The following is a 23,626-nucleotide window of genomic DNA, read 5'->3' as shown; positions in this document are numbered from 1 at the left end:
GCGCCACGATCGAGCCATAAAATACTTAAAATAAAACAACAATAAAATGGCATATTAAACGCAGAGTTAACAGCTACAGCGCACTAGAAACGAACTCCACGTTAATTATTAATGATCATTCCCTGCTTATGGAAAATAGCATTATTCATTTTGTTGCCTCTCGACTTTTGCCTTATGATTTCTTAATTCACATGCTAACTGCCCGCAATGACAGACTCATTGGGGTTTGGATTACTACATGTAATTAGCAAATCTTTGCTCAATATATTTTCAGTGCAAATCAGAAAATGCTCCTCCAAATCCATAATGATATAACCACTTTCAAATGTGCTGAAACCTTGGCACTTATAAAAGTAGTTGGTTTGCATTTTGAGAAGACAGAAATGCGATCCATGGTGTCACTGTCTCCATGGAACTTAGTATCCAGCTCTTCCCACTGCTTTGTCAAAAAGCAAATATAAAAGGCAGACAATTTAAGAACAGAACCTTTACTTATAGACAAAATAATAATTTCGCTCAGACTGTTAGTGTGCAAATGTCCTAAAACCCTTGAGAGTCAGTTTAAAGTAAGCACATGGCATTTTGCGTGATCGTCAAGCAAACCTGCAGCATTTGCAAATGAAAACAATCCTTGGATCTTCGCATTAACCCACAGGAAAAAAAAAAATCCATGTCATGGCAACGGAACATGAAATGATGAAAATACATGCAAAGCATGTAACGAGGAACATACTCATATATCTTTAAAAGCAAAAGATGCGTAATTCTGACAGCACAGAGGACCATGGCGGCCAGACTGCAGGCAAACTAACTGGTTCCAACGCCGGCGTCCCCCTGATTATATGTTACAGATCTCGCTGCCAAGCCCAGATGCATTTCACTTGCAAAGCAGCTCTCTCTCTCTCTCTCTCTCTCTCTCCGCGTTGGGAGATGAAAGACCGAGTATGACAAGAAACAGATTCAACATCTCTCTGCTTTCAGCTCCTGCTTTGATGGGCTTTTTGACGTTCGCGATGCCAACTTTTAAGAAAACACACAGCTTGCAAAAAAAAAAAAAAAAAAAAAAGGGGAGGAAGGGTTCTTCCTCAAAACGAGATCGTTCCCCCGACGCCCGAGTGAACCCGTCCCACGACCCCCTTCGGCGGCCTTCAGTCAAGCTTCCCGGACTCCGCGCCAAGCCCAGGGAACCTTCCGGAGCGGCTCTGACAGGAAGAGAGGGCGATCTGAACGAGCCGACCTCTGGCAGCCGGTGTCAAGCTCTCCATAAACCCGTCACTCAAACGGGGCACGTAAGCGGGGTCTCCAGACGCCAGAGTCTTCTTAAAATGCCGTCCACGGGGCCCCCGGTGGCGCGGCCCGTAGAGCGCTGTCCACATGCTCGTTGCGAGCCGCGGCGTCGGCGGTTTCGAGTCCGACCGCAGACCTTTGTCGCATTTCTCTCCCTCTCTCTCTCCTCCTGATTCTTCCTGTCTCTCGACACTATCCTGTCTAATAAAGCTGGGAAAAAATAAAATAAAAAATGCCGTCCACGACAGCATGCACCAGGGTTCCTGAACTTGTTTCTACTAGGGGGGCAGGGTTCTTTTGAAAAATTTAGCATACAGGCTAATAATATTTTTTAAAAATAGAGTAGGCGTCTCCTTGCAATATGTGTAGCTATTATTTATTATTCTTCCACTTGTGGAGGGTACACAGACATAGTCCAGATGCAGACCTGGTCACTATTCAGACGTATTTGAATAAAGGTTCTGCCCCACCCCCCCATGTTTTGTGGGACGCGTGCGCAGGTGGTGCCAGCTAAAACGTGTCTGCGGAAGTGAGTTGCGCCGTGGGTCTGGACGGTTCCGCGCTCGTTCATTAATGATTTATTAAAAATGAATGCTTTTATTTATTAATAATGATTACGACGTTTGGCCCCTGGGCCTTCGGCTAAACGGTCCTGCCCTGCACCGAGAGACAAATTACTTCGGTCCATTTCCACACACACACACACACACACAAAAAAAATGATTACACCCTTCTCAGTTTCACTGTGGAGTTAGTAATGGGATCCGTTTCAGCTGCTAATAAATAGCGCGGCGGTATAATTACAAACAAACGGGCTGACTGTGCTGCCAGTGACTCATTAAAAACTTCAGGGCGTCGCGTACGCGTAAAGCAGGGTTTGATTTAAACTGCGAGCGGCTATAACTTGGAAGGACAGCAGTTTTTAATCTGATTAAAAGACAGATCGGGAGCCCTAATGAGCCAACGCAGGGCGTTTGATTACGCTCCGCGGCTATGAGGGTGTAGGCCATCAATCAACACGGCCGACGGGAAGACCGTGCGTCACCGTTTCCTCTGGTGTTCTGGAGTAAATCAGACTGATACATCCTATGGTGCATCACAGTTTCAGTTTGCTGTTGCCCCCCCCCCCCCTTCCACCCCCCTGCCCCCCCCCCCCCCGCCCAATCTTCTTAAGTTGTGATCCAGTAAATTCCAGCAGAACCGATCCTCAGTGGCCTGATCCACCCCGCCCCCCCAGCCCCCACAGAAATCCATCTCAATGTTGTCTTTGCATCGTTGGGAAATCTGATTCCTTTGGCGTCCGCAGCGAGCCGCTTCTCATCCCAACCGTTTATTGGTGGCTAAATAAATTATACCGCCATGCATTTCCCCCCCCCCCAAAAAAACAAAATTATATTTCCCGCGGATCGAAACCGATAAACAAACCAAGGTTCTCGCTTTCCAAAAGCTCAGATTACCGCTTGTCAAACGCTCTCGAAAAGCTGTTCATTACATATTTAATGAATCTGGATGTGGCCAGGAAACAGAGTTATTCGGAGGGGGGAAGAAAAGCACCGTCCCTCAGCGTGAGCTAGGCCACTTAATGTGATTCCAAACGTCCCACGAACATTTAACACACTCCAAAATCAATTACCTGAGGCTGCTGGAAGCCAGACGCCTCAGAGAACCTCTGAGAAGTCTTTTACCTAATTGAAGTCAAGACCTGGGATTACCAATTTGTTTTTAAACATGAGAGCTTCGGCTTCCGAATTGCTCTGTTACAGCAGCGAGTCCTCTTCCTAATCTGCAACACTGAGCGTTTCTCTGCGTTTTTAAAAAAATGTGATCCAGCGCTCTCCAGTTCAGTGTGTGAAAATGGGCAGTATGCCTCAGCACCCCCCACCCCCCCCCCAAACCCCGCTATAACTGCACCCACTGCCCCCCCACCCTCCCCACATGTCTACAAGCACACCAGCACCTCCCCCTCCTACCCCTACACACACACACACTTTAGCACCATGTAATTCTCTCACAGTAAACGTTTATCTTGCATGCACCCTGAAAAAAAAAACAGCCACCGCGCGAATGTTTCCGTCAACACTGCATCGCATTACCGGATGTCACGCGCGTGACCCCCCCCCCCCCCGCCCCCCCCTTAACAAGTGCATGCATATTCAATTCACCAGGCCCGGAGACCGGGCTTGCCTGGGGAAAGCGATTCCGGAGAGGAGGGAGGGAGGGAGGGAGGGAGGGAGGGAGGGAGGACAAGCCTCTCTCTCTCTCCGGCTGGCAGAACGCCAGCGCGTGACTGACAGCGAACAGGGCCGCCGCCGTCTGTTCTTCCTCCGCGCGTCTCCTCAGAACAAGAACGCCGCGCCGTTACCAGACGCCGTAAACACCGTTCCGCCAGGCGGCAAAGTTTAAAAAAAATTTTTAAAAAAAACATTTTTTTTAAAAACACCCATTCATAAACGGTAACGGCAATTCTCCCCGCGTTACTTAAACGCGTAGCTAGCAGGAACACGAGCCTGCCCTGCCGCTGCCGCACGCACCTCATAGCCGAAAGTTAGCAGGTGTAGCTGCGAGCCCGGCGGTAAGAGGCTGTCGAAATTTGCACCGCTCTTCGTACGCGCGTAGCGGAGCTGTCACACAGCGGGGGTGGATGGGTACCGAGACGCCGACGGAGACAGGCGCAGCTGCCAGACACCGTGCGTAACTCACATTCTGGATTCACCCTAAAGAAACCGGGCTCCTCGTGTTATTTTACCAAATTAAATTCAAAGTAACCTAAAAAAAAAGAGGGGGTCGCTGGTGCAAGTTACACTCAGAGTAAGGACAATACTTCTACAAATAAATAAGAATATTGATGGCCGATTTCTAGCCGTCGGCTCAACACGAATTATCGTAATTGGCTTCATTACAGGAGCCCGTTCACAATGAGCGCTAATTTGCTTTCAAGAAAAAAAAAAAAACGAGGACGATTCATCCACAGGAGCGGACGGAACGCCAGGGCTGATCCCGTCACGCAAACGCATTCGAGAAAATGCTAGCAAACAAATCGCCGTCACTCCAAACCCGAATGGAAAACGTATTTACGGTTTAACAAAATGGAGGAAGGCCATTTCGCCCCGTCTACTTACAAGCGGGCTCATAATTACCGCGCGTTTCCAAAATAAACACACCGTACTGCTTTTATAGATTGATTTGGCCGTGGAATCGTTTGGACTCCAGCGCTGTCGCGATGCCACGGAATGTCACTCTGCTCTGAGCACGACCGCGGAAAATGATTTCCAAACGTATTTCCAATTTTGCGCCAGACAGTTATCACGTTTTCTTTTCCCGCCAAAATAAAAAGGGTGATTGACACGAACCGAACCGAGGCCTACAGCTGGCCGTCAATCATTTAACGTAAAAAAATATGAGCCGTCTGTCTTCCGTCAGGTCTGGAAATAATGAAGTCTTAAATAATGACCAAGAATGACTGTCAGTTCTCAATGAAATACACAAAATATCACCAAAAATGATGGCCTGGTCTTCATCTACAAACATCCAAAATACAAATAACCAGCTTAGTATGGCCATTGAATAACCCGTTCGATATAACCAGCACAGAACAGCTCAAAACTAAAAATACCAGAAACCGAAACCTTCAGAAATTTTAAAGGGCAACAAAAAAACAAACAGACAAAAAATGTGCGCTACTTGTACACACAGTTTTACTGCGCCCGTACAGAAGGGTGTGCAGCAGCCATTTTAAGCGCGGCGGATAATACAGCCCGGCCTTTCCTCCCCAATTTTATAAACAATGGTGACAGAAATCCTTCAGGGGTGCCCGTTTCATCGAGGTTAAAATTACATCTGGAAATGGAGACATTAAATTATTCATACGCAACAAGGCTGGCTTCTAATCATAACTGTGATGAACAGACAGGGCCGGCCTGCCTGTGCCAGTGCTGTCATTTCCTTCCCCCCCCCCATTCCCCTCCCCCCCCAGCCCCCTCTCCCACACCCCCCACCCCCACTGCGAGCTGCTGGACCCCCGCTCCCTCTGCAGACGAGGATTAGGCCCAGCAATAATATTATGCATTACGCTCCGTCCGCACTGATGCAATCAATGCTCCATTTCACATGATTCCTTTTGGGAGGTGGTGGCGGGGGGGGGGGGGGGGGGGGGCGCTGTGGGGGGGGGGGGGGTTGGGGGTTTGTAGCCGCGCTGGATTCCTCTATGGTAACTGTCTGCCTCTGTGAAACCCGGGGCCTGCTGGGAGAGCAATGTGACCGTCTGACAGCAAAGCGCTGTTGACAAGCTAGTTTTCCGCTCCTACTGCCATAACGAGCCCTGTATACTCAGTATTAGTGCCGTTTGGGGAATTCTGGGGGGGTGGGGGGGTTGGGGGGGTATGTGGGGGTGCGTGGGGGTGCGTGGGGGGGGAGAAAGTCACCATAAGCCTGCGTCACATCTCCTATCCTTGCTACAGCTATGTCATCAATTTTTTTTTTATCCATTGATTTTATTTACTAGCCTGGATTTACACTTATTGATTGTGCAGGGCGTAGCATGTATCCCAGTACGCACTGCTGTTCTAATGAAAACAGAAAGAGTGTTACAGCACTACAGCATTACCCACGACGGTTGAGAGTTGAAGAGCCAACCAGGCTTTCTAGGATGAGAGGACAACTTAAATTGTGTTCTATGGTAGATCAGTCAATGTTATTTGGCATGTTATTTGGGTTACAACCCCCCCCCCCTTTCCCCCAATAAATTATGCCCTTGAGTCAGTGTTACCTACGTTGCAGGTTGACCGTGTTCTATATAAGCAGCTTACACCACTCAGGTTTGGATCATCAATTTCCGTTAAAAGGTTTTCCAGAAACAGACAAAACGGAGCACGATAATTAAATAAATATCGCAATAAAAATACGGCACCGGGGGCCCAAAAGGTGCGTGAGGGTGCAGAGAGAGGCTGATATTCAATACTCTCCTCATGGAAACCCGAGTGAATGCACTTCACACCGCGGAGCGAAAATCAATGGCGCGTGTCACAAACAAGGGTTTATATTCACGGCTCGCCTTCCCGTGTCAAAGGATCTGAAAAGGCATCCAGTGGAAATTGCATGACGAATTACCGAATGATAAAAGAGATCGATAACGCGCGCGCGATACCGGTCTCCGTAGCGAAGAAACGGCGCGTAAGCGCTCTTCCCGCGAAAGCCTGCGCTCTATTAAGACGTCGTTCAGGAATCGACGGCGTGGGTTTCGACGACAAACGCTCGCTTTCGAAGAGAAATGACGCGCTGTGGGCTTCATTTGAACAGTCCCTTCCGGTCTCTGGTGCCAAGGTGAGCTCAGGTTATGGCTCAGAATTACCACCACGCTCACTCGAACTGTCAGGGTAAGCAGTCTCCTCTACTGAAATGAATGGCACTAGTTACAGCTGTCTCAATGATGTCACAGCAAACGGGTTTATCAAGTTTTTTTTTGTTTTTTTTAAAGAAATAAGTTTACATGTTAACTTTGGAAATCATAGAATGATTCCTGTATAATAGTATCCTGTCTAATACTTCACACTTGCTTGAAGGGTGCGACAGAAAGGGTTAATTAGTTAAATATTCCACAGTGACAGTAGTAAATGTCGGGTTGGAAAGATTCCGCATAAAAAAAGTCTAATCTTCCATTTTAACCCGGGTGTGTAAATAAAATCCACGTTAAGCCATATAGGAAAATATTAAAATACAATTAAGAAAAATGTTGTTTTTTCTGGAAAGGAAATACAGGGGAAATTACTCAGCATTAAAATGAAGGAAACTAAATAATCTCAGATGCCCTCAGTCTGCCTGTTTGTTGACCAAACATTTTATTCATTAAACATTGTACAACAGACCGAGTTGCTTCCTCCAGTGGTCTGGTCACCACCAATTCTGCAGGACATTACTTTCCAACTGAGCTCCTAGCAAACTGATATCTTAATTTTTTTCATTTTTAAAGAGGCACACTAGATGTGGTAGATTAATAAAAATTCGGAAATAAATTCTGCCATCACTAGTTAGTTGCCATTGGGTTTCCGGGCCTGGTTAACTTAATAATTCTAACATTGCTAATGATCTGAAGGTGTGAGAATAGGTACAGGGCAATACACAATTTAATTGTGTATAACTATAATAAATCATTATTGTACGTGCTTTCTTTAACCCTTGTCCAGAAAAAAAGGTTAATGCTGACACAGCTGAAAATTTGCATCTATAGAAGGCGAAAGAGCAATCGACTGAGCGCTCCCTTTGCAGCAAAAGCATATCTGACCGGCAGTCGGTTCTTAAATGATTCATTTATGCGTGCGATTTCCTCATTTGCACACAATGCAAACAAAATTAGCCGCGGAAGCCTTCGCGAGTCCTCCCTAATGCATTATGGGAAGAGTTAATGAGAGTGGATATTGATATATTGACCTATCGCTGTCCCGTCCCGCTGCAGGTAATGTAACACTTAAGAGAACGGCGGCTAAATCTGACGCAGCCACTGCTTTCCACCGACACCAAACAGGCCAGTTTAGTCAACACTGGAAAGACGTCATTCATTACATTACATTACAGGCATTTAACAGACGCTCTTATCCAGAGACACTTACACAAGTTTTTACATACATTTACACTGCATCCATTTAAACAGCTGGATATATACTGAAGCAATGCAGGTTAAGTACCTTGCTGAAGAGTACCACGGCAGTGTCCTACCCAGGAATCGAACCTGCGACCTTCAGGTTACAAGACCAGCTCCTTACCCATTATACCGCACCGCCGCCCATTCAAAGATATCTGCTCGACTGCTGAGCGGCCCTGCTCATACGCTTCCTCCGCGTTTCGCTCGATAAAAGATGTTTCGGGGCAGGTTTCCACGACGACCGGGACGCCGAAATGTTCAATTACGAGAGCACGCGTGCCTCATCCGCCGAGCCTCAGGAACGCGGGCCGGCGTTCTGAACGGAGACGCAGTCGGGACGCGGGGGGGGGGGGAGGGTTTGGGGATTATGCGGTCCCCCCGAACGCGAGAAGGAACGGCAGCCGCGGCGGAAAAAACGCAGCTTTACATCACGCGAGCCACCCAGGCGGCGATAACGCCGTGAGAGAGGGGCCTCCGGGGCGTCGTCGCGTGTGCGTGCGTGCGCGCCGTAGACATCACGCCATTAACCGCCAAAACAAACCGCCATCTGAGCGCCTGTCCCCCGCCGGAATACCGGGGGACACGTTTTACACCAGACCTGCGACTGAAACTCCGACAATTACACAGGAAGTGATCACTATGGGGGGAAAGCAATTATATATTTATTTTTTTAATTTTTTAAAACACAGATTGCACAGATTGAACACAGCTGTAAAATTCCACAGGTGAGAATACGTCAGACTGAGAGGTGTAGTTGGACCGTGAGGCTTTTTTTGTTTTTAATTCTCTGTGATCTGGGCTAAATTCAGGTCTACGATGCCAACGTTGCAAACGGTTAGGAATACACCAGTTATTGTATGCAAAAGAATAACAGCACCAGGCACACTTAACAGTCTGCTATCTTCACCTCAAAGTGGAGACCAATCTAATGTGATAATTAGCCAGGTATGAACTCGCACTTAAAAATCGCACACATCCATTCTGATGCGCTGTTACAGAATATCACACAACTTTAGAGAATCTAGGATGAACTGAAACTGAAATCCAACGCTGGCAATCCCCCAGTGAACATGCAAACAGGTGAACGTTGCAGGAGCTGCGGCTGCTGCAACTGGTGTCTGACCACCCCGGTGACATCACAGGCAACGGCGCAAACTGCTTAAGTCTACGTGGTCAGGGGCTAATTAACGAGCTTGACGGGCTTACAGACTTATTCTTAACAGTGCGTTCCTCTGCAGCAGCCTATGAGAGGACAGCGATATGGAGGTTTTTTTTAGTGGGGGGGTTGCTACTGGAGATAGCAAGACACACACGTCACTCAAAGCACTCCTGGGCACGGCTGGAATGGCATGTTTTCATAACAGTGTAGTAGGAAAGTTTAGCCCCAGACAAGAGCACATCTGACAGGGAGCCTTCAGGCTTGCGCCTGCTCTGTGATCACACACTTCAGAATGTAGCGAATGGATCACACAGCGACACTGAACCCTACATTACCTGGGCGTAGAAAGCAAAAGTGAGAAGGAAACAAAGATTTATCAACTTCCTGTGGTAACACGACACCTTTCCCCCTGCGTGTGGCGACGGTAAAACAAACGAAACTAACACACGGCGTTCGATCCGGAACACTCGGAAATGGAAATTCCATTCGTCTGGAAATGGGATTCCATTGTTGCATTGCGACACAGTAACAGGGAAAAAAAACCTGAACTCGCTTCTTTTGGAAAAGGACTCACGCTGGAAACAATATGACCGCCCAGTGCCTTTTTTATCCCTCTCCAATGGGAGGTCTTTTCAGCCCATCTGGGTTCCTTTTGTGGAAGGCTGCCGCCCCCCTTTTGTGAGCGCGCTCAGTGTAGCAGAAGGAATCTTGCCTCCCGACACAGCCTGGTCCCCACTCAGCCCCCGCCCCCCCCCTGGCAAACCTTGCGCGTCCCGGGGCTTCAATTCACTTACCGCGCGGCGTCTCACCGGCCGATCGCCCCCCCCCCATTAGACTGACGCGCTTTCGTTAAGCTACAACCGCGCGGTTTTAGCCAGACTTGCAAAAAAATTGTACCAAATGCATTATTCAAAAAAAGCACAAACAGGGGCCCTGAAGAACATAATAAACTCCGACGACGAACATGGAAACACACGCGGGTGTCACGAATGAAATATTCGTCAGTCTGACGAGCGGTGCGCGTTCAAAACGCCCAAAATTCGGCCAAACGCACAGAGCGTGTGCGGGAGCGCTGACGTGTGACGTGTGGGTCGTGAACACACAGAGTCTCCCGCCTCCCGCCTTTCCACTGACCTTAGCCGTTAGCCGTTAGCCGTGGCCTCTGCCGCCATTTATACTCCGGGCTAATCTGCACTGTGGCTTCTGACGCGACCGTGCTGTAGCCAGACCGCGCGCCGCAAAGCGCCTAATAAACGCCGCTCGAACCCGCGGTCTTCGGCAAGAGCGGCCGACGGCGCTGAAACCAGCTCCGCCGTACAAATCTGAGAGCGATGAATCAGGCTGTTAATCGCCACAGCAACAACTAATTCTGAATTTGCAAAAAGGCAGGGATCTGTTGAAAACTTGTCCATTCTGGTACCATTTTACTTCTTTGAATGGGGGGGGGGGGGGCTCTAAAATGTTATAGAATGTGAAAGCCATATATTTATTTTTTTTTCATCTCAAAACAACGAGCACAAGAAAACCACTGGAGTCTGGTGATCGCAGATTTTGGGGTCAAGACTTCCAAACAACACCACAGTAAGCAAATTAAGGCAAAAAATCTCGCAGAAGGGTAAAAAGACGCTCAAAATATTTTCGTTTTGTCTAAATGCGCAACTGCAACCCGAGAAGCCACCTCGCCTTAATTTCAGGGAAGCCGCTTTATAATTTCGAGTAAAAATATCTACATTTATCCCATTATTCCAAACCAAAAAATAACAGAGCGAAAGATGAAAGCGCCCCAGTGCATTAGTCCAGCTTCCAGGAAACACACGCAGCCTATGCTAACCGGCCCACGTAGGCTAACTCACAGGCGGCTCGGATCTGCGTCCGTTCGCAGGGACGCCGCGTTTGCCCGCGACCTCGTTTCCCCCCCCCCCCCCCCCCCCGCTCACCTGACCTCTTAATCACATGACTCCACGCAGCGTCTGGCCCTGACCTGCACCTGAAGCGAGCGCAAACAATCATGTGCCGGAATCGCTCTCTTCCGTCGGCCGCAAGGCAACAACTGACGCGACGACAAAAAAAGCTCCACGACGGTTCGTCGCCTGTAGCCTGTAAAAAGAAATTTACAAAAAAACCTCACAGAAAACTAGCCGGTTTAATGGCGTACGCTCTGGGGTTTTTCAGGTAACCCACATAAATATTAATGTCGGCAGAGGACAGCGACGCGCCATAGCAGAATCATAAACCGGTTTCAAAAGTCAGGCCGTCTCGGCGGATTGAATTGTTTTTTTTCTGGTGTAACTAAGTGTGACCTCACAAGAATCACAGCAAAACTGTTCTGCATTACCCTCATAAAGGATCAAATGGGAAAGCGATTTGACGCACGAAACCAAGAAAGCAAGAATTTTAGAAGGTAAAACATCTGCTAAAAAAGTATAACATCTGCTAAAATTAAATCACAAAAGGGATCATTTTTCATCATTTCAGACCAAAAGTGATAGCACAACTTCAAGCCAACTTGCTTGTCATTGTTCTCTGAGCCCAAAGCAAACAGAGCAGCTTGTGACAGCTCCCCGTATCCAGGTTACTTAGAGTCAGCCTGGAGCTGCTGGATCCGGGGGGCTAAGGGGGTGGGGGGGGGGGGGGTTATTTCACAGGTGCGATACGCCGTTAAATATTCGTTAAAGCTGCGGCACGGACATCGACGCGGGCCCAACTCTGCTTTAAAGCCCGCTCGGAAAACAGCGCCCGCCCGCCGCCGCAGCAGAGCCCGCAGAGACGGAGGCGACGAACGCGTCGCGTTTCACAGGGCCTGAGCCGACGCGTCCGCGGAAAACCCGGACGGAGAGACGGCGTGCCAATCAACGGAGACGGACCCGTGAAGAGAACACCGGGGTCGTCTCACGCAGTCAATCACCGACGCGCGAGAACCACATCCTCCCAGTCAATCACCGACGCGCGAGAACCACATCCTCCCAGTCAATCACTGACGCGCGAGAACCACATCCTCCCAGTCAATCACCGACGCGCGAGAACCACATCCTCCCAGTCAATCACCGACGCGCGAGAACCACATCCTCCCAGTCAATCACCGACGCGCGAGAACCACATCCTCCCAGTCAATCACCGACGCGCGAGAACCACATCCTCCCAGTCAATTTAAGTCAGACCAATCTCTCTCTTTTGTTTTCTTCTTCTTTTTTTTTTTTTTTGCATTGAACTGCGGTACAAACTCGCACGCAGCGTACAGGCTAAGCCTGCACTTAAACAGAGTGTATAACGCGATACTAGCGCGGAGGGCGAAAGGCGAGGCGTCCGCGATTAAATTAGCGGGGAAATTCCCATGCGCGGTCGTTCTGGGCTGTTGCCGCCGGTGACGGGAGGAGCTCGAGATTAAAGCGGGATAGGGGGCGTGGCCCGGCCGTAAGCCCCTCCCATCCCGGCGCCCCGGTAGCCAATCCGGAGCAGCGGGGCGGGCCGGACCCCGTTCGGAAGGGCCCGGCCCTCCAATCCAGATGAGGCGGGCCCCCTTGCCTAAGCCCAGCCGGGCCTAGGGGCCATACGTTTCCCCCAGCGCCGTCGGCTCTGTCACAGGCCCGGGCTTCGGCAGGGGGAGTAATGTGACAGAGCACATCACTCTGAGGGCAATTACAGGCGGCGGCCGAACCCCTCCGCCCGCCGCAGACAGGCCGCCTTTCAGCGCCGGCGTTTCGGAGTCGGCCCCCGCAAACATCCGTCTCGCCCGCCGGGACCCGGAGAAGACGGCGGCGGCGAGAGATCGGCCTCGGCCCTCAGCGACGGTGACATTCGGAAACCCCCGCGAAACGTATTATTACACAAAGCCACTCAGACAAAGCCAATTATACTTAAATAAAAATGTAATTTGCCTCCATGCTAATGCCGCGGTTAAGTTGGGCACTACGTCTTTTCACACTAGGAAAAGCATTAATGAGCAGCTGGGTGACTTAAGTTTTACAAGCTGCTGCGAAACCATTAATCCAGTGTTTGTCTTCAGTCCTGACTAACAGAAGCTACTGCTTAAGAAAATTAGTTTTTACACTTAAATCTACAACACCCTTATATTTAATTGTTTCTCTTTCCTTCTGTAGATGCAGCTCCAGAGTGTTCTAGAAATCTTTTTATAGCCCACGCACACTGAGAAATAAAAATCACAAGGATTTGATTCTGGAATGGACCTCTTTGCCGGGTTTTTTTCGTTTACATTTTGCTGATCCTAAAATGCCACAAATTGCATCGCAACACTGATTAAACGGCTGCCTTTCAAAGAAGTCTTTGAATACACAAGACACACCAGAGGACGACTCCCTCTTCCTGACTGCGGCAGGGAAGAAATGTAATGATTGACTACGCTTCGTTTTTCCTGACTAAGCACTGCACATCGCAAAAATACACTTAACCCATTGAAGATGAGGTTTTTTTCAAATGCTTTTTTTAACATTCCAAGTCAATGTTCTAGAACTCCATTGCTTTCAATTACCAGTGGTGATTGTGACATCAGCATTAGAATGTCCAGTTAAGAACATTCTAATCACACATTTGTGATCTCACACCTTAAACTGTACCGTTCGGTAGTAAAAGGAAAAGCAGGCCTGCTTATTATGGATTTACGTCATTTCAATTAATGAGCCTGCTTTTCGACATGTCAACGTATTTCATTTTAAATATCCTGCTATTAAGTAAGTTTATTTATGAAATGGCAACAGCCAAGGGGCTTGACAAGCTCGGCGAACTTGGTGTTATCAAGGGTTAGGTTAATGGTGTATTCTGAACAAATATTTGCATTAGCTTCCAGCGTAGATAGCCGAAGCCGTGCGCGGGGTAATTTCAATAACATGTTTGCTTTTGTATTTAACCTCATTTAACCGCAAGCCTGAGGAAGAATCGCACGTGCCAGAGGCCAGAGGGTAGGAGTCCTGCCGCCTAAAGACCTGCTGTAAAGGCGGCTTTAAACACCTACACCTATTTTAAATGGAAGTTTCGGAAGGTACCGGAAAACAAACCCACCCCGGCTTCACAGTCGGGACCGCGCAGCCGGCGGGAGGGCAGGCTGCGTCCCCGTCCCTGAGGCGCGAGGCGGGAACGGAAGCGCGAGCTTTTCGCGTCGGCGTCTCGAACGCGCGCGAGTGTTTTTAATTAAAAGCCGCGGAAGCGGCGGGGCGCGTCGGCGAACAGATGCCGGGAGAGCTGGGAAGGCGCGCTCCCAAAAGTGCTCCGGCGGACCGACGGAGGGGCCTCCCCGCCCGCACCGGAGGCCACGCGCGAGCTCCTCGCGCTACATTATATATGAGAAGCAAACAACGGTCGCGGCGGTTAACGACCATTTTGTTGCTCGCAGGACGTCAGCAGCTCAGCTGTTTGTTTTTTCAGAAATTTCAGCGCCGACACAGTCAGTCCACACCTTTAAGGATATTAGCAATATTACTTTTAATTTTTTTAATATAAATATAGGGTTTAAGTTTATGCCACCAAAGCTTTGATATCACGCAAAGCAAAATTAGATTTATTAGAGGGTCCTTAGGGAGGTTCTCTGAACCGGGACAATTATCAGTTAATGTAAAAGAGATAATTTGACGTTAGTGAAGCCTACAAGTAGGCCTATCTTAACGCACCCAATGAACCGTGAACGGCTTGCCTTACAAGCGCTTGATGCGTCCAAATAAACACTTTCACAGAGTTTTTTCTCTCTCTAATGAACCCCCAAGGGTACTGTATTAAACGACAGCTGTGAATCCAAAGACACATTAATTTGGAGTCTTCACCCACCGAGCCCACCCCCCCACCCTCACCCTCACCCCTCCCCCCACATTGTGCTGTGCGTGTCCCGCACTGTGGAGACCAACTAAGGGCGCGAACAGATTTTAACAAAAAGAAAGGGGGGTGGGGGGGGGAAATGAGGTCAGTCAATTCGCCATTACTACTGCGAGATAAAGGTCAAAGTCTTCACCTTTTTTTAATTGGATGACAAACTGCGTGCGTGCCAAAGTATGGATGTGCGCAGTGTACCGCAAGGCCACGGGGAATTTTAAGATCCCACACGCGTATCGCCACGGCAATAAACACATCGAGCGATGAGGGAATGTCATATGTGACACGTCAGTCATCACACCATACCACCCAATGTACAAAATATATCATTCAGTGACAGCTTGCAAATGCATATAAAGTAATATTTGCTTATTGCCAGAACCGGCAATAAATGCAAAAAGAGAGGCAGGAAGATTAATTGCCAGACAAAAAAAAAAAAAAAAGCAATATTTGTCAAAATGGATATTTCCTCATTTGGCAGTCTGCCACAGAAAACAATATGCCTATGAAGAATTGAAGACTTTTTAATGCAGCCAGTGGATTAAATCAAACCTGCCAGGGAGTTGTTTCTTTCTTCACACTGTATTTTTTTTTTACATTTTTTTTTTGCTGCTGTTAGTTTTGCGGTTTAAAGCAGAGCTGACATCAATAGATTCGGTTTCACAGTTTTTCTGCGATGTAGTGTTTAATCAATTCTCTCCTCCCCTCCGCTCTTTGAAATTTTCCGACACGGTTAAAAAACCGCCGGTCCCGAGAACGTCGGCGGGATCATAACATTTAATGACTGTTAAAAGCATCTGGCGGTTACTCCGCGATGTGGCGATGGGTTTATTCGAGACGTGAGCCTGCTTACAGGCTCCGCCACGGAACACCATGTCCTGATTCCCTAATGGTATAGCTGCTGTAACCTTCCCGCGTTAACCCTGTGTGTGCTGCGGCTGAAAAAATGGCAGTTTGCTTTTCAAATAAACGATCAAGTCTCACCTTCTAAGAAAGCTGAGAACAGAACAGAACAGAACCATTTTATTTTTCCCCCAGGGGAACTTCTGAGTTGAAAACAAATGAGCAAGATGGCTAATCTTAATGTTTGGGCTTTTGTTATTCTACTTGTGTAGAGAAGATAGCGGACCTATTGTGATGACTGACGCTAATTATATGCAGATTCGACAAGCGGCTCTTGAATTACAGCATGCGCGGCCATTTTCGTAGACAAACCGTCAGCGGCACGAGAACAAGACTGTGAAACACAGCCGAAGGCCAGAAAGACACCGTCTGACCTTGAAGATTTAACACAACCCTTTTCATTGTGAATCTCATAAGTCATCATCTATCACATCCAGGTCAGCTCAGCATACTCCTGGCCCAATCAGGTTGCTGTTCATTCACAGACAGTCCTAATTGACCTAAAGTGAAGCTGATTATGACTAATCACAAATCCCAACTACTTCAGAGACAGCCAGTGACACAAATGACTCTTTTACCAGTGAGCTTCAACCATAGAGACAAAGTAACCGAGATCCTTCCTGGAAGAACAGAGCACAGGAGGCTGCTTTTCCATCAGAGCACTTCAGATCATTACAACTATTTGCCACCTTAATGTAGTTAATTATTTGAATAATCTTTTAGTTCTGCGATTGCCAGTCATTTAATAGAGAGCTAGAAAACCTGCCATCTTGACAAGCTTTGGGCAACCCAGCATTAGTGAAAGTGGCCATTTGGCAGAGCTTAATTGATCTGAATCAAGCATGTCACGCTCCAAAGAACAGGACTACACCATTTCCAAAGACTCCGAGATCAGCCAGAGAGTAAAAGGAGCAATTACACTATTCTACAACCTAAATAGTGACGTTGTGTCGTGCATACTGTAATATTTAGGCTAATCCTATTAATTCAGCATCCATCAGTGATAATCGAGTGTTGCTGATATCGCTAATAGGTTGCTTTGACAAGCACACTTCTGTACTCCACACTCATGGAGATGGTGACCAGGCCAGGTCAGTACACAGAACTGGCTCCATCAGGTAACTCTCCCTCTCTTTAGACAGTGTACCGGCTATCGCTGGTGCTACTTTACAGCTCCACTTTGCTAAAGACAAGCGAGCTGCAGGGGAGGCAAAGTGGCCAGAAGTCCATGCATTGTTCATACTGCAATCATTCTCTTCCAGAGTTGGGCTGATTTCAATGGGATATATTGGTTTCGACCAAATGAGGATTAAAGTGGGGATGAAGAACCTGGAGCACAATGGCTATGTAATGTGGTTTTTAAACCCCTGCCGGTCCTGGCATTAAGTTATATTGAATCGAAAAGCAAAGATTACACTGCAGTTATTTAGTACTCCTGGATGCGGGCTTTATAAGAGCAGAGGCCCAATAATTTTGCCGTCTCGCGAAGGCAGCGTAATGCACTGCCTCTCAGCCCTCCTGCCTTCCAACACACAGGCTTAATAAACTCCACGCTCCTCCACAGCTCACTAGCGAAAAGGCCATCTGCGGCTGTGCGAGCGGAACATTCCGGATCTCGATGCGCTGGGAGCACCTCCGAATGGCTCCTAAATCGACAAGAAATGCCTTCCAAAACCCAAAATGACGAAGGGTCTCTGCGGTGCACAGAAACCAAAAGGAAGGAAGGGTGGGGGTTGGGGGTGGCAGGGTGAGAGGGAACACACAGTCAACCCCCCCCCCCCCACCCCTCTCCAAACCCCACTTCGCAGCCAGGCCGGATTGCGAAAGTCGCACAATCGCTAGACGGAAGATTTCCCCAGAACCCGCGCAGAACCCAGCTGGATATAAAGAGGGTTCGGTTATGCGCCGCATTCCTTCATGCAGCAGCAGTCTTGCCGAATACCTTGCCAGAAAACGTTCCTTTGTCGAGGTGAGTGGGGGGGAAGACTGGGGGGGGGGGGGGGTCATTGTGTGTGCAGGATGCATACTGCCCCTCCGCAGTCTCGCCTCCTTAGCGCCTAGCGCCTAGCGCCCAGCCTCCCGTGCACTTCTCCTCCACGCACGCACACTCGCCATGCCACGGTGCAGCCAATGAGGGATGAAGCCGGGGGGGGGGCGGACCGGCGAAGTCCGTGACTCGACTGATAGCGCCGCGCTTCAAGGCTACGCAGATGCCGCGCTTTGATCGAGCCTAAAGGGTCCTTCAGACGTAAGAATCCTCCGGGCGTCGTTCGAAAAACGGAAAACGTGCAGCCTAAACACCAACAATGAGATTTTACCGCAGCCCCTGCGATTTAATTTTGCTCAACGCACCGATTTATAAAGCACTCAAGCCCGGCGATGTCAAAATAAACAACGCCAGAATAACTATTTTTTGGCAATGAAAAGGAGGTGCACTCAGCGATATTTATTAGGGATCTTAATATTTAGTCTGCTGCTCAACACTGATTGCACAAGATCAATACAGGAGAGTACCATTTATTGAGTGACCCGAGACAGGCCTATATAAAACCCAGTGCTTTTACAGACATAAACCGCTGTAGCATTTATTGAAGAACACAAATATTTAGCCATTAAAATGGAGGTTGCTTTCTTTTAGGCCACTCAAAAGAGGAATGAGAGAAAAGTATTTATAAATTTAAATGACATCTTATCAAACCCTGCCTAGATGCCTATAGAGATGCCGTAAATACTTTTTTTAGTCATAGCCAACACTATGTCAACAGCTTTCTGACCATTATAAATAACAGCACATCAGAGCCGGTGTGGGCAGCACACAGTTTGAAAAAACATAAAATGACATCTGTTGACGTCCATTCCACTGCAATAGAACATAAATAAGTATCACACTTTAAATTACTCCTTTTTTCTACCTTTTTCAGGAATGGCAGGCAACAAGACCAAGTTCTTTGCAGTGCTCTTCAGAAAACAGCATTCGGAAGCCTCAGCGCAAAGTCAGCAAATCTATAATTCTGAGACGGTTTAAAAATTCAACCGGCATCCAGTCTTCATCTTGACACACGCTTGGTAATCCATACTGGCTCTGTATTCACAACAAGCACAGCACAAAAGCACCCCTGCCACAGAGAAGTCAAGTGTACCCTCAACCGAAATGCTAACAGCTGCATCGAATGCCCTCAGGCAGACTGCTGCAAGCAAGAAATGGCCAAGATCAACGGCAGCTGAACAAGATGAAGACTTGCAATGAAACTAGGCACCACAGATAAAACGCCAAAGACCATCACAAAACATAATTATGGCTTCTCAAATGCTAGAAAAGTTGTTCTGACAGGACAAGGGGACCCTACTGTGACCAAAGATTTATTTCCAAAAATCACACCGGGCCAAACATTCCAGAACGTTCATCCAAGCACAAGACACTCGTTCAGTTACGGAAACCGCCTCTGCTTACCTGCAAAGCCTCCAGCGTCATGAAGCCAGAAATTGAAAATCCATCGATGATGTCCTCTTCAGCTGAGGTAGACTCCTTCCTCTTCCTCCTCGGAGGTCTGGGTCGGGAGGATGAGGGGTTCCTGCTCTCCTCCCTCTCCGAATCCGAGGAGAGGCGAAGCATGCCGCCCCTCACGTGGTTGTTCCTCAACCCCTTGGACCTCCTCTCCCGGTCTCGCTCCGACCTTGACCTCCTCTTTTTGCGGAGTCCACCGGACCGTGAGCCATCCATCTCACCAGCAGAGCAAAATCCCACCGACACGTCCTCCTGGCAGGCCTCAACCCGATCGAGGTGTCACAGGCAGGACCCAAAAGGGGCCTCTCCACAGTCTGCCCGACGGCAAAACCAGTCGCACACGCCGCAGAAGATCCACGGGCAACCAAATAAAATCCCACCAGGCTCAACAAAGTCCAAAGCGCATATTCGGAAACCGAACCCAAAAAAAAACGGAGAAACGAACGCAGAATCCACGGGTAGATCCCCAGGCCGAAAGCCAACGCGACCCAAAGGCGAAAAGGAAACGACACTCCCCAAGTGAACCAAACACGTTCCCCGCCAAACGGCACTCCCAACTCCAACAGGCGCAAAGGGTTTAGGTGGAATGCAGCGAGCCTTCACCGGACATTTCCCATCGACCTGAATTCATTGTAACGTGCATCACTGTCTTCCTGGTCTCCTCATCCTCTAAATTCAGACTGTGGAGGATCCCTCCTAGAATCGAAAGAGAGGAGAATCATAAATTTAAAACATGTCATTTTTGTTCCTAACAACTTAAGAAAACACTATGATACCCACTTGATTTTAATAGTGTTTTAGCAACAAATACCAGATAAAAGGTAATTACCATTTTTAATAATGCAAGACAAATTAATGCTCCATTCAACTGCCCTTAAAATCATCGGCTAACTTTATTATCCCTTTTACAGTGTTGAATTACAAGCCCCTAAGCACAGCTCATTACATTTTCAAAGTGTTCCTTCTACAGTACTTTTGTATTTCTCCCCAGCATTTCACCCCATCCCATCTGCTTGAAAGATCTTTCAACATGCTTTCATTATTTATTGGAATTTCCTGTCTGTAGTTATTAATTAGTTATGGAACTTTTAAACAGCATTTTGCATTTCTCCCCCTCCTTTACTTTACACTTTCCTTCTTGGATTGGCCATTACAGCCTTCATCTACCGCTTTCATTTGCATGCCGTGCCATTTCGAATCAGCGTTAATCTCCAAAAATGTTTTCAACTCGGTTCAGAAATACGTCTCGCCTCCCCGCCACAAATCTCATGATCCCAAAATTCATAAGAACATTTCCTCGACAACAAATTTTATGAACTCCAGCTCCTTCTATACTCCACTGCTTGCAACAAATGTGATTTTAATTATAATCATTAAACTGGAAATATCCAAAGACGGAGAATAAATTTCTCCTTAGAAGTGCAGCTTGGGCTTCTGTCATTTCAGATCTGAAATGTCCTCGTTTCGCGAACCTTTTCCCTGACACAACACTAGCAATAGGAAGCTGACAACACTGCATATAAGCCTTTCACAAATTACAGGCACAGTCAAAAGTTTTTTCCCCCCAATCGCACACAACAGCTTAAATGTCCGTCTTCAAAGCAGGTTTTCCATGTGATCAAGATTTTTCTTCTACACTTCACCACATGCTGTACTCTTTTCATGCAGTGCAGAATTGACTGACTTTCATATATTTATGCTGTTTTTTCCCCACCCAGTTATTTCCCTTCTAAGTAACGTTATATTATTCTTCATATGATTGCTGCCACATAGGCCACTGCAGTCCCTATGTCCCTCTCAGCAGAAATCCATTAGATGATCTCAACAGCATTGTGAGAATAGGCTTATTCTCCTCAACAATAACTAGATTCTCTTGTCTTTCCACAACGGATTCCAAGAGGGAAAAAAAAGAAGAACATGGCAGTTTCTCTATAAGCCATCCAACATGTGGTTCCCTGTCTGTTTGCAAGAATCTGAGAACATTTTTGTTAAAAATAATCTTCCCACAGATTTTGGCAGGTTGAACTACAGCAGTTTTCTCTCGTTCTTAAGGGACTGAGATAGGCTGTCAGAAATCTCATCTTCGTTTTTCTGTTGTTGACATGAACACAGAGTCCATTGTGTGTGGATTTCTTCTTCCAGGTGCACATGGATTCCACTGTACTCCATCCTCTGGAAACATTTATGCGTCTCAGTCAGTATTTACCAGGATTAGCAAGACAAACTGGTATTCACATTAGTTGGGGAAAAAAATAAAAGATGAACTTGGAAATGCATCCAACAGCAGCTTGCGTGTCAGTTGATCTCTCTCAGACGTCATCTCTATCATTTGCATTGCGTCTCGATATACTTCAGCCGCGTGCATTGGAATTGCTGCAGAATATCCTTCACGGCGGCAATTCTGCTATTGGTAAATACCATGTAAAGCCTTCACGTCGGAATTAAGTGTGCCACGGCATGACATTTTTTCAGCGAATGCACTTGTTTTCCCACGTCACATACTATCCATTCCATTCTGGCTTCACACATGTCACTCAAAATCTCATTTCTCCCCTTCAGTGGGGGCGAGTGCTCGGCAAATGAGGGGAACACCTTTCCGAACAACCCTCTTCTGACACTCCAAATTATCATGTGTCATTTCAAGCGATCCCTTCAAACTCTGCAATATGGCAAAAAGCTGTGGTTAAACACAAGGTGAAATTAAAAGTAAACCTTTGTATTGCAGCTACACAGTAAGCAAATACTGCAAATCAGCATCCTGCAATAAGCCCTCGCGAATCTGGCGTATTTTGTCGGTTACGTTTTAGCGATACATTTTAACACCCTAATTCCCGAGCCTTCCTCGAACATGATCCAGTTTAGCCTTGAAGCAAAATTGAGCTATCCTATAATGTCCAAAGCCTTTTCCCAGCACCTATCCCTTTAATGTGATGCCCCGTACACGAGTCCTCTCTAATGTCACACATATAAAATAGCTCAAACAAATCTTTAAAAAAAAATTTAATTTCCCCCTCCCCTTCCCTTCTTTCAAACCCTCCTGCTATCACACTCTCTCTTGCTGTCTCTGTTCAGTCCTTTTTGTCTGCCTCTGTCAGTAAATCTCACGCACCGTGGCCAGTCCAGCCCACAACAGCGACTGGCACTGCCTCCTATCCAGCTCCGCTTTATTTCCACAAACACACAAAGCAAGGCTTTTTTTTCCTCCAAGACACGTCATGCAAAACCAAGAAATGCAAACCCTTGCAAGTGGGGGACCATCCGGGCAAGTCGCAGACATTCAGAAATAAATGTTCTTTAAAGAAACAAAACAAAAGGAAAATTCAACAAACAAATAAATCCTGCAAGGAGGCTTAGACGCTCTTCTCCCCGAGTCTGTGCTTCACAATTCCGGAGTGAACGCCAGGCGCATTGATACGGCAGTGCCGCAGTGCCGCTTTACAGGGTATGAGCTTCCTCAGCAGAAATAGTGCTGCCCCTATAGTTGTAGCTACGCGGTTTATAGTTCATGATACATTTTTTATAAAGCCATCGTGTATGTTCCACATTTATCTGAAATAGTTCGTGTATTTGGTAACGTTTTCACGTATCCATGATATAATGCAATGCGCGAACTGCTGCCTATACCATATGAATTTGCAATGAGTAGCTACCTCAACTTTTACTGTGGACATATTTTAATGACACATATGTAAATTGTGTATGTACTGTAAGTTAAGTTTGCATGAAAATTGATCGTTTCATGTATACTATATCCGTACACATTTAGGATTAATTAAATTATGACAGTTAATTGTCAATTAAATTGTATTTGCTCATTTCAATTTCATGTGACAGTTATGAATTTGGAACACTTACCAGGGAGTAATAAGTCAGGTAATGCATAGCTATCAAATCGGGACTGGGTGATTTTTTTTGTTTATTATTTTAATGATATGCATTTCTTTATTCCCTGTGAAAAATGTCACCACTCTGACTTGTTCTTTAATTATTGTCACCAGTGAGTCAGTCAAGACCAATCGATAGCCGGCACCTCATGATATTTCCAGGTCATGCCTCATGAGAGAGTTTTTAAAAAAGAACTATATCAAAAACTCTCGTTACCTATCCACATAAAACAACCAGTTGGAACTCGGACAGAATGTTCCGGATGCTTAAATACCAGACAGTTACTTCTCTGAAATAAGTAAGTGATAGAGCCAAGTACTTAGCGAGTCAAAGTGTGCGCTTTGATGGGGCTTTGAAATATTAATGCAATATATCTCCACGGCTCCTCCACCCATCATACAGCACAATCCCTCCTCAGCCCGGATGTTTGTTGCATCAA

At 47.1% G+C, this 23,626-nt stretch overlaps 1 protein-coding gene across 3 annotated transcripts in view; it reads right to left on the bottom strand.

Moving 5' to 3' along the window:
• The window catches only part of auts2a (activator of transcription and developmental regulator AUTS2 a), a 354,802-nt gene extending 332,101 nt beyond the window's left edge, over positions 1-22,701 (bottom strand). For 2 of the 3 annotated variants that reach the window (XM_035433313.1, XM_035433315.1), the window contains exons 1-2: positions 22,541-22,701; positions 19,249-19,998 (exon numbers count right to left, since the gene is read on the bottom strand). In XM_035433313.1, coding sequence (XP_035289204.1) covers positions 19,249-19,518 — 270 coding nt within the window. In that variant the 5' untranslated portion in view covers positions 19,519-19,998; positions 22,541-22,701. The other variant, XM_035433314.1, reaches the window with a different exon arrangement.
• Positions 22,702-23,626: the final 925 nt, after the last annotated feature.

The sequence above is a fragment of the Anguilla anguilla genome, chromosome 9 (genome assembly GCF_013347855.1).
Source record: "Anguilla anguilla isolate fAngAng1 chromosome 9, fAngAng1.pri, whole genome shotgun sequence".
Lineage (NCBI taxonomy): Eukaryota > Metazoa > Chordata > Actinopteri > Anguilliformes > Anguillidae > Anguilla > Anguilla anguilla.
The sequence above is the reverse complement of the archived record's forward strand: the minus strand, read 5'-3'. Positions and strand labels throughout refer to the sequence as shown.